The 13,125-nt window shown below is 43.7% G+C and overlaps 1 protein-coding gene across 9 annotated transcripts in view; it reads left to right on the top strand.

The window, feature by feature from the left end:
* The window catches only part of KALRN (kalirin RhoGEF kinase), a 642,459-nt gene that overhangs the window by 376,034 nt on the left and 253,300 nt on the right, over window positions 1-13,125 (top strand). For 6 of the 9 annotated variants that reach the window (XM_048214817.2, XM_044382637.3, XM_048214819.2 and 3 more), the window contains exons 17-19: window positions 2,706-2,924; window positions 6,620-6,769; window positions 9,644-9,758. In XM_048214817.2, coding sequence (XP_048070774.1) covers window positions 2,706-2,924; window positions 6,620-6,769; window positions 9,644-9,758 — 484 coding nt within the window. The remainder of the gene's footprint in view (window positions 1-2,705; window positions 2,925-6,619; window positions 6,770-9,643; window positions 9,759-13,125) is intronic. The other 3 variants (XM_057306496.1, XM_057306498.1, XM_026495106.4) reach the window with 1 other exon arrangement.

Here is a 13,125-nt window from a genome sequence, read left to right as displayed (position 1 = left end):
AGTTCAGAAGAGAGTCGTTTTTAGTGAGTCTCCTGCTGGCCAAAAAGTTTTTATTCAACATTAAAAAATTTTTAATTCCACTGTAGTTAACATACAGTGTTACATTAGTTGCAGGTATGCAATATAGTGATGCAGGAATTCTGTGCATTACGCAGTGCTCATCATGATAAGTGTGCTCTTTAATCCCCTTCACCTATTTCACCCATCCCCTCATCCACCTCCCTTCTGGTTAGGAGCCTCTTATTCTGCCATCTTCTCTGGAAGTCTCAAAAAGACATTTTTTAAAGGAGACCAGACTTGAGCTGAGTCTCAAAGGATGACTGGAAAATAAATGGGGAGAGGGGAAGTGGTGTTCACTAAAAGGCAGGAAGAATGAAGGTAGCAAAAATAAGAAAGCACATAGTGTATTTTCAGAGGGCTTTTGTAAGGAAGTAGTAGATGATGTTATGGAGTAGTTCAAGACTTTTAAGGACATCCTTCAAAGTTTGGACTTGATTTCATAGCAGTGGGAGAACCATTGAAGGCTTTTGAATTGAGAGAAGGGAATGGTATTTATAGCATAAAATTAGAGTTTGGGAGCCAGAAGAACATGAGAAGTCGCTTCATCTAAGCCCTTCCTAGTACAGAGAACCAGATTGATCTGTTGGAAATGTAAGGGATGGGTTTGATGGATTAGAAATGGAAGGCAAGGAGGCTAGCTATGGGACCAGCACAGCAATCTAGGCATGCAGTGGGTTGGACTGGGACTTGGGGTGAGGCACAGTGGTCAGGAATAATGTCAAGGTTGTAAACCCAGGTGGCAACAAGGAGGGCACCATCAACACAAATGGTAGACTGCCATGGAAGATACTTCCAGAGGGAGGGATTTCGTTCTAGATGTGGAAATTGAGAAGATGTCTGGGAGGAACTGGAGGCTCTGATAGGGCAGTCAAGCCATTTGCATTCACTGACAAGCATTCTTCCTCTCTCCAGGAAGACCTTTCACTGCTTTTACTAAGAATGCGTCTTTGTAAGTGACTAACATGGGGCCAGGCAGCTAGAGCAATCAGGGCTGCTGACCTGGAGTGAGAAGTATGGCAGGCAGCTCACCCTCACACCCAAAGACAATTAAAGATGAGGGTCTGATGTAGCATGAAAGATGAATACTGGGCATCAGCTACAAAAGGGAAGTAATTAGCAGCCATGGGAATAGATAAGAGTTCTGCAAAAGTGAACAAAAACCAAGAATGCACCTTGGGGTGCCCCTCTATTTAAGAGACAGGAAAAGAAAATGGTGCCAATAAGTAAAACAGAGAAAGAAATCAGGGATTTGTAGAGGATCACTTCTGACCCTTAATTTACTTTTTCTAGCCATGTGCAACATTTAGAAACTCAGATTCTGATATGGTCATCATGATTGAGGGTTGACTTAGTGGCGAAGCAAGGGAATAAAGGAGCCTAGGTGGCTAGAGGCTGTCGTGCTAACATAATGAATACTGAGTACAGATTCCAGAAATGGGGAATGGAGGCCAGGAGATGGGTGATAGATGGGGGGAAATAAATAGGACTGTGCAGACTGCAGTCTGGGATAGGGGTGAAGGGGACCAGGTGGTGTAGGGGTGAAAAGGAGGGATGTTGTACTCACACAGGGAGTGCAGAATGGATCAGCTCTTGGGAACTGTCCCGGTGCTGCTGCCCATGAAGGGCAGAAATAATTCTAGAGTAAGTCACTGCACTGCTAGCTGTCCCTTTTCACTGGGCGCTGAGCTATACTTTCCCAAATGTGCAGAGGCCAAATTAGCACTACACCATTGAGTTGAAATGATCCTAGCAGTTGAGGTTGGGATATTAGCTCTTTGAAGTCCTATGTTTCATCCACATCCATACTTTATTTTAGTAAACTTTAATACCTTCTGGTCCTCTCTCTCTGCCACCCAGTCCTTCAGCTTGGTCTCCCCACCTCCTACAGTTAATGTGACCTCAGAGAATGCAAACCACATTAGCTTGAGTAAAAAAATGAAACTTCCACTATATATATATATATATATATATATATATATATATATATATATATATATAAACCTAAAAGCAAACATAAGTAATGTAATAATGTAGGGATTACATGTTGAGCTGAATTATCTACTATACTGCTCTGTTCCCTTTGTGGGGTGGCTAAGGGATGCTGAGATGCTACTCTTAGGCTTTATTAACCTGACAAATCTATTCCTTCTACTGGAATCCTTTTCAGCTAATGTTTAAAATGATTGCATTGTTGGCTGAGCTTTGTATTATGTGGAGATTTTTTTTCTTATGTACTGTGTTTATTTGACCTGTAAAGTGGGACTACAGCAGTAACCTCCTTGAAAACTCACTATAGTGAGAAAAAATTGACTAATGTCTGAACCAACCAGGGAGCAGATATATACACAACTGCTGTTTCTCTACCACAGAAACTGAGACGTCCTTAGAACCAGTGACGCGAGTAGGAGAGTGGGGGCAGGAGTTAGGGTCCTGAGCATTCAGTTAATGAAAATGCATGATGTTCTTTTTTTTAAAAAATGTGCTTTAAAAACAATGATGTATTAATCGTCATGACAAAATGTTTGAATCCAGCATTTAAAGCTCTTTAACTTTTCTGCATCTTTCCACTCACGCCTCACTCCACCCCCTCCCGTACCACGCCTGGGTCGTTCCCACGGACCTCTCTCTCCTCCCCTTGTGCCCAGTCCCTCTTTCATGCCACTTCCTTGCAGAAGACGCACCAGAGCGCCCTGCAGGTACAGCAGAAAGCTGAGGCACTGCTCCAGGCCGGCCACTATGATGCCGACGCCATCCGGGAATGTGCCGAGAAGGTGGCCCTCCACTGGCAGCAGCTCATGCTGAAGATGGAAGACCGGCTAAAACTAGTCAATGCCTCTGTGGCATTTTATAAAACTTCTGAACAGGTGAGGGAAGGGCGGCGGCATACGGGGACTAATGTCGATGGAGGGTTTTCTCCCCCTCATACTGCAAGTCTGTGGTATCTCCCTCAAGAAGAAGCTAGTCTTCTCAGTACTAGCCTTTGAGAGTAGAATAATGATGCGGAAATAATTACAGTTAGCTTCCTTATAATATTTTCCGTTAAAGAAGTCAACCATGTGATTTGTTTCTTGTAAATTTCTCAAACTCATCAGATCCAGGTGTTGAGGGAGAAATTAGGGGTATGCTGAATACTAGATTTGAGGGCTGCATCGGTCAGCTACTGCCACAATAATGCTGTGTAACAAACCACTGCACAACTCAGTGGCATAAAACAATAAGCATTTTGTTTTTAAGTATTCGAGTTCAGCTGATCTTGGCTGAGTTTGGTTGAACTGGGCTCCAAGCTGGAGATCTGGTCTAGATCTGTTCTCCTTTCTCTCAGCCTCCTGGACCAGCAGCTACTTGAGGCACATTTATGGTGAAAAGCAGGAGTGCAAGAGCCCTAAATCTTTTGTGCAGTTGCATCTCAAACCTCCATCTGGGTCACATGCTCTAACATCCTTTTGGCCAAAACAAGGCGCGTGGCCAAGCTGACATCAATAAGGCAGGGAAGTATATGTCTCCCGTGAAGGTCAGGAGAGCAGGGTGACAATCTGCTGGACATGATCTAATGTGCCACGGTCAGGCACTGGGCTTGGAAAACCTACAGCTCTTTCCCTCATGGGGCTGTCCGTCTGGTGGAGGAGATACCGCTCTCTGTCCCTGGTAGACTCTGAGCCTAGCTGGTAGGATGGTGCAGCTGTGGGAGAGAAGGCAGGAGTTGCGTACAGCAGGATGGCAAGGGTTTAGACCCCTTACTTTCCCATCTGTACAGCAATATGCACAAGGGCTAAGAGGATTTCTAACTGATTTGGTCGCTTTCAGGGAATTCTTTCATGAAATAGAGGTTTAAACCGAAGTAATTGTATCCAATGTAAAATACTTCCTTCATTGGAATTGCTCCCTGGTAGAAATAGATCAGAGAAACATTCTCCTCTGGGTGACTTACAGGGGCCATGGGAAGGTCTATCTGGAAGTAAATAAAACATGCCTGTGAGAGGGCCCCGTAGCCAGTGTTCCAGCCTCCACACCTTCTCTCCATTCTCCTTTCTGTTGTTCAGTGATAGGGACTTTGATGGCCCCAGAGTTGGGAGCAGCAGACTAAGATGATTTATAGATTCAACACAATCCCAATCAAACCCCAGCAAACTTTTTTGTAAAAATTGATATGCTGATTGTAAGATATATATATATGGAAATACAAAGAACCAAGAATAGCCAAACAATCTTGAAAAGAAAAAACAGGGGCACCTGGGTGGCACAGCGGTTAAGCGTCTGCCTTCGGCTCAGGGCGTGATCCCGGCCTTATGGGATCGAGCCCCACATCAGGCTCCTCCGCTATGAGCCTGCTTCTTCCTCTCCCACTCCCCCTGCTTGTTTCCCTCTCTCGCTGGCTGTCTCTATCTCTGTCGAATAAATAAAATCAAATCTTTAAAAAAAAAAGAAAGAAAAAAGAAAAGAAAAGACAAAGTTGGAGGAGTTACACTATGTGATTTTAAGACTTACTCTAAAGCTACAGTGATCGAGGCAGAATGGTGTTGGTGTAAGAATAGACACAGGGAAAAAGAATAGGGTTTCCAGAAGTAGACCCACAAATATATGGTTGATTTTTTACAAAACAATTCAAAAGCAAAGTCTTTAACAAATGATGCCAGATGACTGAATATAGGCTTCCCCTCTCTCTGAAAGTAGAGTGTTCCCTGTGAAAACTTTTGTAAGCTGAAATCAGATGTAAAGAAGCAATGACCATTAATTTATATGGAAAAAATTTTTGAATATTCCCAGATCCAAAAAGTAACCTCTTTTAGGCCTTCCTGAAATCTTAGGCACACGTCTTGCTCACTGATGCATAGAATAAGTCGAGCTAAAGCACAGATGGCCACAGACACACTTCCGAGCTGTGGCAGCTGGAGGCTGAGACACTGGGTGTGGTTCCTGGGGACAGAGCTTGGGGGGCCATTCTCACTGCTCAGGGTGCACGCTGCCTCTAGGACAGCTCCGCAGCTTGCTGTGGAACAAACGCTGAACACTCTTCACTTTTTGCCTTTTTTGGTATAAGTGAAAAACCCCTTTGGATTTCTTTTGGTCACGGAAAACAGGTACTAATATAGGTCTTTCGTAAAAGTGAAGTGATGTAATGTGAACTTGTGAAAAGCAGGGAATACCTACATCCAGATTTTTTTTAAATGCGGTTTAATCCCTGTCTATTATCCTACACAAATTTTAGTTTTTGATGGGTGTAGATGCTGAAGGGGACCCAGCAATACGTTAAAGAGTCACCGGACTGACCTTGCCAAAGGTCACCTCTCTGGATTTCTGTTTCTTTACCTGCTAAATTAAAGGATTTATGCTTGATAATCTTTTCACTTCTTCTAGTTCCCAAATTGATTTTAGTCCAATATTATCAGGGAACATAAGTATACCTTTTCTTGAAGTTTTTGCTTGTCTATAATCCATTTTCTCTCGAGACATGGGCCCTCCTACATGTGTTCATGCATTGTGTAAGGAGAGGTGTGTGGTACTAGAGGAGTCAGAATTCAGGGCCAGACCTTCTCAGGTCATGGGGAGCACATTGGCTATGAGGGTGTATCGCCTGGAACATCTTTCAGCTCGGTTCATCACTCAGTAAACATCCTATCCAACACCATGCTCTTTATCAAAAGGGGTGGCTTTCTCTGGCAACGGGGACCCAGTATATTGTAGCTGTTGCCCGCCTGCCCCCCGGCTGCCACAGCCAAGCATTCAAAGCCTTTTGAAGGAAAATATAAAGATAAGTTTCTACTTTCTGCACCTTCCTTAGGCCTTGACACAAGGCTGCCCTTGGTCCCCATTTGTTACACCCAACCTAACTTCCACCGAAGTCCCATTTGAAATGCTTTTGCTTTTAGAGAATGGTCTCTTAGCATTTTGAGACCTTAACTTTTAAGTTAACCCAAGTTTATTGTCCTCTGAAGGAAATGTCTGTTTTATAATAGAAGGCCTGAAGATGTCATTGCCTTATGACAGTACCTCAAGACATTTTTTGCTGGGATATTTTTGCCAAGGGATGGAAGAGAAAGCATTCACTATGGCCCATAAGTCCCACAACACAGGCCCCTTCCTCCTTCACTTCTGTTTGGGGCTAATTCCTATGGGGCAAGTGCAGATAGTTGGAAAAGCCTAGTATCTTCTCTGAACTGCCTTTTCTGCTCTGCCACATTCACAGAGTTATCATAGGTTGCAGCAATAGAATATATAAAAAACACTTTGAAACCCCTGAAATTACTGGTCTTTCTTCCTTTCTTACTCTATATACTATCTCTAAGTGATGTCATCAACCCCCTAGCTTCAGCCTTCAGCCTTCAGCCAACGACTGTCAGGAGATGATTCCAAAATCCATCTCTCAGTCCTAATCTGTCTCCCGAGCTCTACTGCGTCATGGACTTCCCTTCCATGTCCCAGGGTCACTGCGTGTTCTAAATCTACAGACTGAGCTTCCAGTGAAACATGTCACCCGTGCAGGATTCTGTCAGCTAAAGGTGCTCAAAAAATACTTCCCTGATCTATTAGTTTACTGAGGCTTTCCTTTGTGGTTCATTAGGTCTGTAGTGTCCTGGAGAGTTTAGAACAAGAATACCGGAGAGACGAGGACTGGTGTGGCGGACGAGATAAACTGGGACCAGCAGCAGAGATCGACCATGTCATCCCACTCATCAGCAAACATTTGGAACAAAAGGAGGCCTTTCTTAAGGTCAGAGCACCCTGTCATCCAAGGCCACACACACACATACACACACACACTTCATCATATGGGCTTTCCATCTCCCTGTTTTTCCTCACTTCTTATCTAAAGGGAGGCATTTATAGAGAAGATATTGTCTGGTTAATTTGAAAGGTTGAAAAGTTATGCTTCCAACATTATTTCTCTTAGCACTTTTTGTATAATTAGACAGTTATACACCATTACTGCCAGTGCCATGTTTGAATATCTTGATATCCCATTGATACTGGTAATTGAGAAAAACACATAGTTTTACCCAGTTATGTTTGGTTTATGAAAATATTTTTAATTGAAATACATAAGCCTTGGGGGCACCTGGCTTGCTTAGTCAGTAGAGCATGCAAACGCTTGATCTCAGGGTCGCGAGTTTGAGCCCCCACATTGGGTATAGAGATAACATAAAAGAAATAAATTAAAAGATATAGATATAGGTCTAGATATAAAAAGAGTATTAAAATAAATATTTTGAAAATGGATGATGTAAAATTTAGGGCAAGAATTAAATAAATTTAGAGACCTTATTTATTTGCCAATCTAACAATTATCAATAACCAATAGATATAACACCATTTATTCTGTTACGTGAAGAGAGAAATACCTCATTTTGTTTGTTTTGTTCTTAATAGAGGCCCGGCTTCCCAGGGCGGAAGCACAGTCCTGCTCTGAGCAGGCTTTCAGCTAGTGTGGAAAGTCCTAGTAAGCCTCTCTTCTCCAGCCTTTGATCATCTCTCTGACAGTCTCATCTGTGTTAAAACTTATCTAAAGGCTCTGTTTACTCTCAAATTTTTTGCTTTCATGTTCTGCTTCCTTTCAGGTTTCTGAGAGTACAAAGAGAATTTTTATACCCTGACATGTTGCCACTGCTTTTCTATAACTCTGTAATTAACTGACTTTCTTTTATTAGGGATTTTCTCTACTTGACCACCCCTTTGAGTTCCACTTTTTTTTCCTAGCGCCCTCTCTTTTTGAGATGGCTTCTCCCTCCCCTCCTCCCATCTGTCAGGTGTCTGCACCTGCACTCGGTCAGAACCCTTAGTAATCAGCTCTTACCAATAAGATTAAATAAAAAGTCTTCCATACAGGGCTTAAGAGATTTTAAAAGTCTTCTCTACTGTACAACAAAGTTTAAAACAATGGCTGAAGGAGAGCATATGAAAGACATTTAAAAGAGATATAAAGATATTAATTCATAAAATTACATGCTTCCTTTGAAGAATGAAAGAAGAAAAGGTTCTGGTCTAATGTTTTCCATATGTGCCTCAAATCATAGGTGAGAAACTCCCTGTTGCTGTGGGAATTAAATACCTGGTGGTTGGAGCACTGAGTTCCCCATCTACATGTATGAGTTGGTCTGTGTTGGATACCTTAGCATTGGACCACAATCCAGCTGTTCAATTCATGGGCCTCACAATAAAAGGACCCACCAACAGTCTTTTACCAGAGCTCCCAGAAACCACTGTTGTTAATGCAAAATTTAAAATAATTTTTACTATGTAATTTATAGAATCAGTTGTTAAATGTAAAAAGCTGTTAAAGTTTGAACATTTTGTCTAGATAATATTGAAAACTGCAGATTAAAAATTAGTGGACTTGGATAAATAGCAGTCCCCCTTATCCATGTGGAATATGTTCCAAGACCCCCAGCAGATGCCTGAAACTGCGAATAGTGTTGAACCCTATATATACCATGTTTTTCCCTATACATATAGACCTATGATAAAGTTTAATTTAGAAATAAGGCACAGTAAGAGATGAACAACTGATAATAAATAGATAACTGATAAATAAACACAACAATTACGACAATATACTGTAACAAAAGTTATGTGAGTATGGTCTCTCCCTCAAAATATCTCAGTGGACTGTACTCACCCCTCTTGTGATGGTTGAGATGGTAAAATGCCTGTGTGATGAGACCAAGTGAGGGGAGTGGCATAGGCCGTGTGATACAGCGTTAGACTACTACTGACCTTCTGACAATACATCAGGAGGACCACCTGCTCCGGGACTGCAGTGGGCTGCGGGTAACTGATGATGCAGAAATGAAAACCGTGGATAAGGGGAGACTTACATGATCTCTAGACTTCTACAACAGAAAAAATCCTGTTCTTTAAAGAAATTCAGAAATTCTGTGGTCATGAGAGACACTAGAAATGCTTTGTCCATAGTCCTAGATTCCAGCCCCGATGTGCTTCATGATTCCTGCCCTTTCTGGGCCTGGGTCTCTCTCCTCCATGGGCACAAGGAGGGTGTGACCTGGCCTCTCTGCCACTCACAGCTAATGGGAATCGTAAAGAGGGTAGCGTAATGGCGCTTATTCCTGTGTGTAGACCCATATTTCCCAACAATAGGATATTAGTGTTATTGAGGTGGGGGTGGATTTTATGGACAAATAAGTTTTTTAAATGTGGGTGACTTCCATTTAGGTATGGAATGTATGGTTAATAGACTTGTTTAACAATGTGCTTTCTCAAGCCTAAATCAAACGAATGCTAAAGTGGCTTTACCCCAGTGGTCCTCTAAGAGGCAATCTGGTGGCGGAGGAAAACCAGCCTGAGACGTTAGTACCTATGACCTTAGTAATATTGAGTCAACAGAGAGGTAGCCAAGGGACGGCTGATTTCTGATTTCTCTCTGGGATGGAAAGGGGAGAGGCCCAGGGAGTAATTCTTTACTCCACGAAAGGGTGAGCCTCCTGCATTGAAGTGGAAGTGTCTGTGAACCAGAAGGGGCTTCCTGGGCTCTGCTCACCCAGAGTTCCAGAAACCTCTCTACCAGCACCCCCTTGTCCAGTGTCTTAGACCCCGTGCACTGCTGGGGTCCTCACACCTTCGTCTCTCTCAGGCCTGTACCCTGGCACGGCGGAACGCGGAGGTGTTCCTCAAGTACATCCACAGGAACAACGTCAGCATGCCCAGTGCCGCCAGCCACACCCGGGGACCTGAGCAGCAAGTGAAAGGTCAGTGTGGGAGCTTCCAGCCAGGAGCCACGTCGGCAGCATAAAACGGAGGCAGTGCACCTGGTCGCTGCGCATTCTCACACTTCCTGCTGCTTCTCCTTGGATGAGAAAACACTTGATGTGGTGTGGCATGGACAGTGGGGATTCGTGGGCAATGTTTAAACGTGCATCAGGATTGGGAACAGAAAAGTGAAGATAAAACTTCCCTAGCGCTTTTTCATCTATCTTGACCTAGAGCAGCGTTTAACAGAATCTTCTGGAGGAGCAGACATGGTCTGTATCTACACTGTGCAGAGAGGAGCCACTAGTCACATGGGCTACTGAGCACTTGAAATGCCGCTAATGCAACTGAGGAACTGAGGTTTTCCTTCTATTGAGTATTAATTAGTTTAAATGTAAATAGCCAGATGTGCTACCATATTGAGGAGCATAGACGAGGCTATCTTACAGCCAGGAAACGAGACCCAGACTGAGAATCGTAAAACCAAGTTCTAATCCTGGCTTTATTACTTATTGTGTGAGCTTTTTAAACTTCAGTTTTCTTACTTTAAAATGAAGGGCGTCTGAACTCTTGCTCGTCAAAATGTGGTCCCCAGACCAGCAGCCCTGGCCTCAGCTGGAGTGTGTGAGAAACAGCAGCTCAGGTCCTGCCTAGACCTACTGAATTAGAAGCTGCATTTTGGCAAGCGCTCCTGCCAACCCCAACCAGATGATTTGTGCGCACATAAAATGTAGATAAGTACTGGTCCAGATCACCTTTAACCTCTCTGAATTCTGTAAAGTCTACAATCACATGAAAAAATCAGTAGCCTTTAATAATTGCTATTAGATGACCACATTAAGCTTAAATTATTATCAATGGCATCACTTATGCTGGACCATGCAGAAATTAGCCTTTGAGTGGGTGAAGAATTTAACAAATGTCATTTCAACACAGCAGAGGGCTCCCGGCCTGGAGACCGAGGCCGGGGAGGGAGCTGAAACTGACTGGGAGTGGGGGGGGGGGTGCAGGCTGAGGGCTGCAAAACAGACTGATCTGCCTTAGGAAGGGCCTCCCTCCCTGCTCAGAGAGCTCAGGGGGTGGCAAGATCAGACGCCACTGGGAAGAATTAAATTTAGGAATAAAATTCCCTACAGAGAAGAGGGAGGCAGAGTTCCTCTTCCACATGTGCTCCCTGTTTGAGGTCCAGGGACCCTGTGGCTGGCCAGCCCTTCCTGCATGCTACCATGCTTGTGTTCTGACTTAGGGATGCGGGCAGCAGTGTGGGTGAGGCCAGCTGCCTGCCGAATGAGTACATGCCCCCTACACCTCAGTGTGCTGCAGGTGTCAAGCTCCCAGAAAGCAGGATGTGCTGTGCCTTTATGGGGGTGAGGGCAGGTTGTTGTCCTTGGGAAAGCTTTCCAGAAGGGGGAGAAATGAAATCTGAAACTCCTTAGGATTTTTGCCTGATCAATCAGGGTTGATTCGCTTCACCACCATGTAAGATTCCGCAGTGAGCAAAGCTCTGATTAGGAGACAAAAAGATCAAACACAGGTTCTCAGTTGTCTTTGCCTAATTGAGGCTTCCACCTGAGCAGGAACCTACAATCTCTCCTATACCCATTTCTTTTCTACCCACTGCCTGGACCTAAGGCCAGTGCCGCCTATTTTAAGTTTGTGTTACAGGCACAATTATTAAGGCATGAAAACCAAAAACTCAGCGACAAACAACTGTAAGCATTTACTGTTTAAGTCACTGTGCATTGGCTGGGGACCAGCTGTCTTGGCCAGGCTCAGCAATGCAGTTCTGCAAGCCTGGCTGGCTTAGTCCTTTCATTACAGGTTGGGGTCTTGTCTGCTCCACATGTATTAATTTTGGGACCTCAATTGAAGAAGTGGTTACCCAGAAAAACTTCTTATAGCGATGAGGGCAAGGTCAAATGCACAAGTACACTAAGTTCCTCCTTGTATAATATCTCTTAACAACCCATTTGCCAGAGCAAGTCACATGGCTGAGCCCTAGGGCAGCGGGGTGGGAGGTGGGGGGGGTGCGGTGAGGAAGTACAATTTATCTCTTTGGGGAGGAACTAAAAATTGCATGGTAAAGGCATAGATATTGGGTTTGCTGGATAATTGAGACCTGTAAAAGTTCTCAGCCTAAGGGAAGAGAGACAGATTCTGTCCTTAGAGAACCAAACTTCCAGGAGGAGGCATGAAAAGTTCTAAGAACAAGCATGCAAATTGGTTGTACCCTTTCTTAAAAAAATTTTTTATTGACATTCAATTTAGTTAACATATAGTGTGTTACTAGTTTCAGGGATAGAATGTAGTGATTCATCAGTTGCATATAACATCCAGTACTTATCACATCAAGTGCTCTCCTTAATGCCCATCACCCAATTACCCCATCCACCCTACCTCCCCTCCAGCAACCCTGTTTGTTGCCTATAGTCAAGAGTCTCTTATGGTTTGCCTCCCTCTCTGGTTTTTATCTTATTTTATTTTTCCTTCTCTTCCCCTATGTTCATCCGTTTTTTCTCTTAAATTCCACATATCAGTGAGATCATATGATAATTGTCTTTCTCTGACTTACTTATTTTGCTTGCATAATACCCTCCAGCTCCATCCACATTGTTGCAAATGGCAAGGTTTCATTCTTTTTGATGGCTGAGTAATATTCCATCGTAGATATATAGCACATCTTTATCCATTCATCTGTCGTTGGATATTTGGGCTCTTACCATAGTCTGGCTATTGTGGACATTGCTGCTATGAACACTGGGGTGCAGGTGCCCCTTTTTGTAAAGCACAGGAGTCTGTGCTTCACAGCCCCTATAACCCAGAGGACCAAGGTGGCTCAGGACTCAGGCTCTGAAGTCGAATATTCCTATGTCGTTCATTCCTGAATGGCCCTGGGCAAGGTACCTATCCTTTCTGAACCTCACTGTCTTCATCTGTAAGTGGGGGTAATAACGGTACGTGCATCACAGGTATTGTGAGAATATGTGCCTGCCTCAGAATGAGTGCTTAATAAATATTAATTTTTCATATCATCATTGTTGTGTACTAGTATCTAACAGTTAGCAGGAAGGCAGAGGCAGACATAATCCAAACTAAATGTGAGTGCTTCCAGCATAGAGCACACTATTAAAACACATAGGGAATCTGGGCATGTGGCCAGCTGCTGCTGCGGTGACAGGAGGAGGGAGAGACAGGACGCGGATGGACACCTGCTGTGGCCCACTGTGGTGCTACAGGCCTTGTGCATGTCCTCTCACCTGACATCATTAGAGGTAACACGAGGAAAGCTTTCCCCTTTTCTTATGATCAGATCCACAAGAACACGGAAATTTGGACCTAGAGACACGATTCTAGGTAGACGCGATT

This window comes from Ursus arctos, unplaced genomic scaffold (genome assembly GCF_023065955.2).
Source record: "Ursus arctos isolate Adak ecotype North America unplaced genomic scaffold, UrsArc2.0 scaffold_4, whole genome shotgun sequence".
In the NCBI taxonomy this organism is placed as follows: Eukaryota; Metazoa; Chordata; class Mammalia; order Carnivora; family Ursidae; genus Ursus; species Ursus arctos.
Note: the sequence above shows the minus strand (reverse complement) of the source record. Positions and strands in the feature narration are given on the sequence as shown.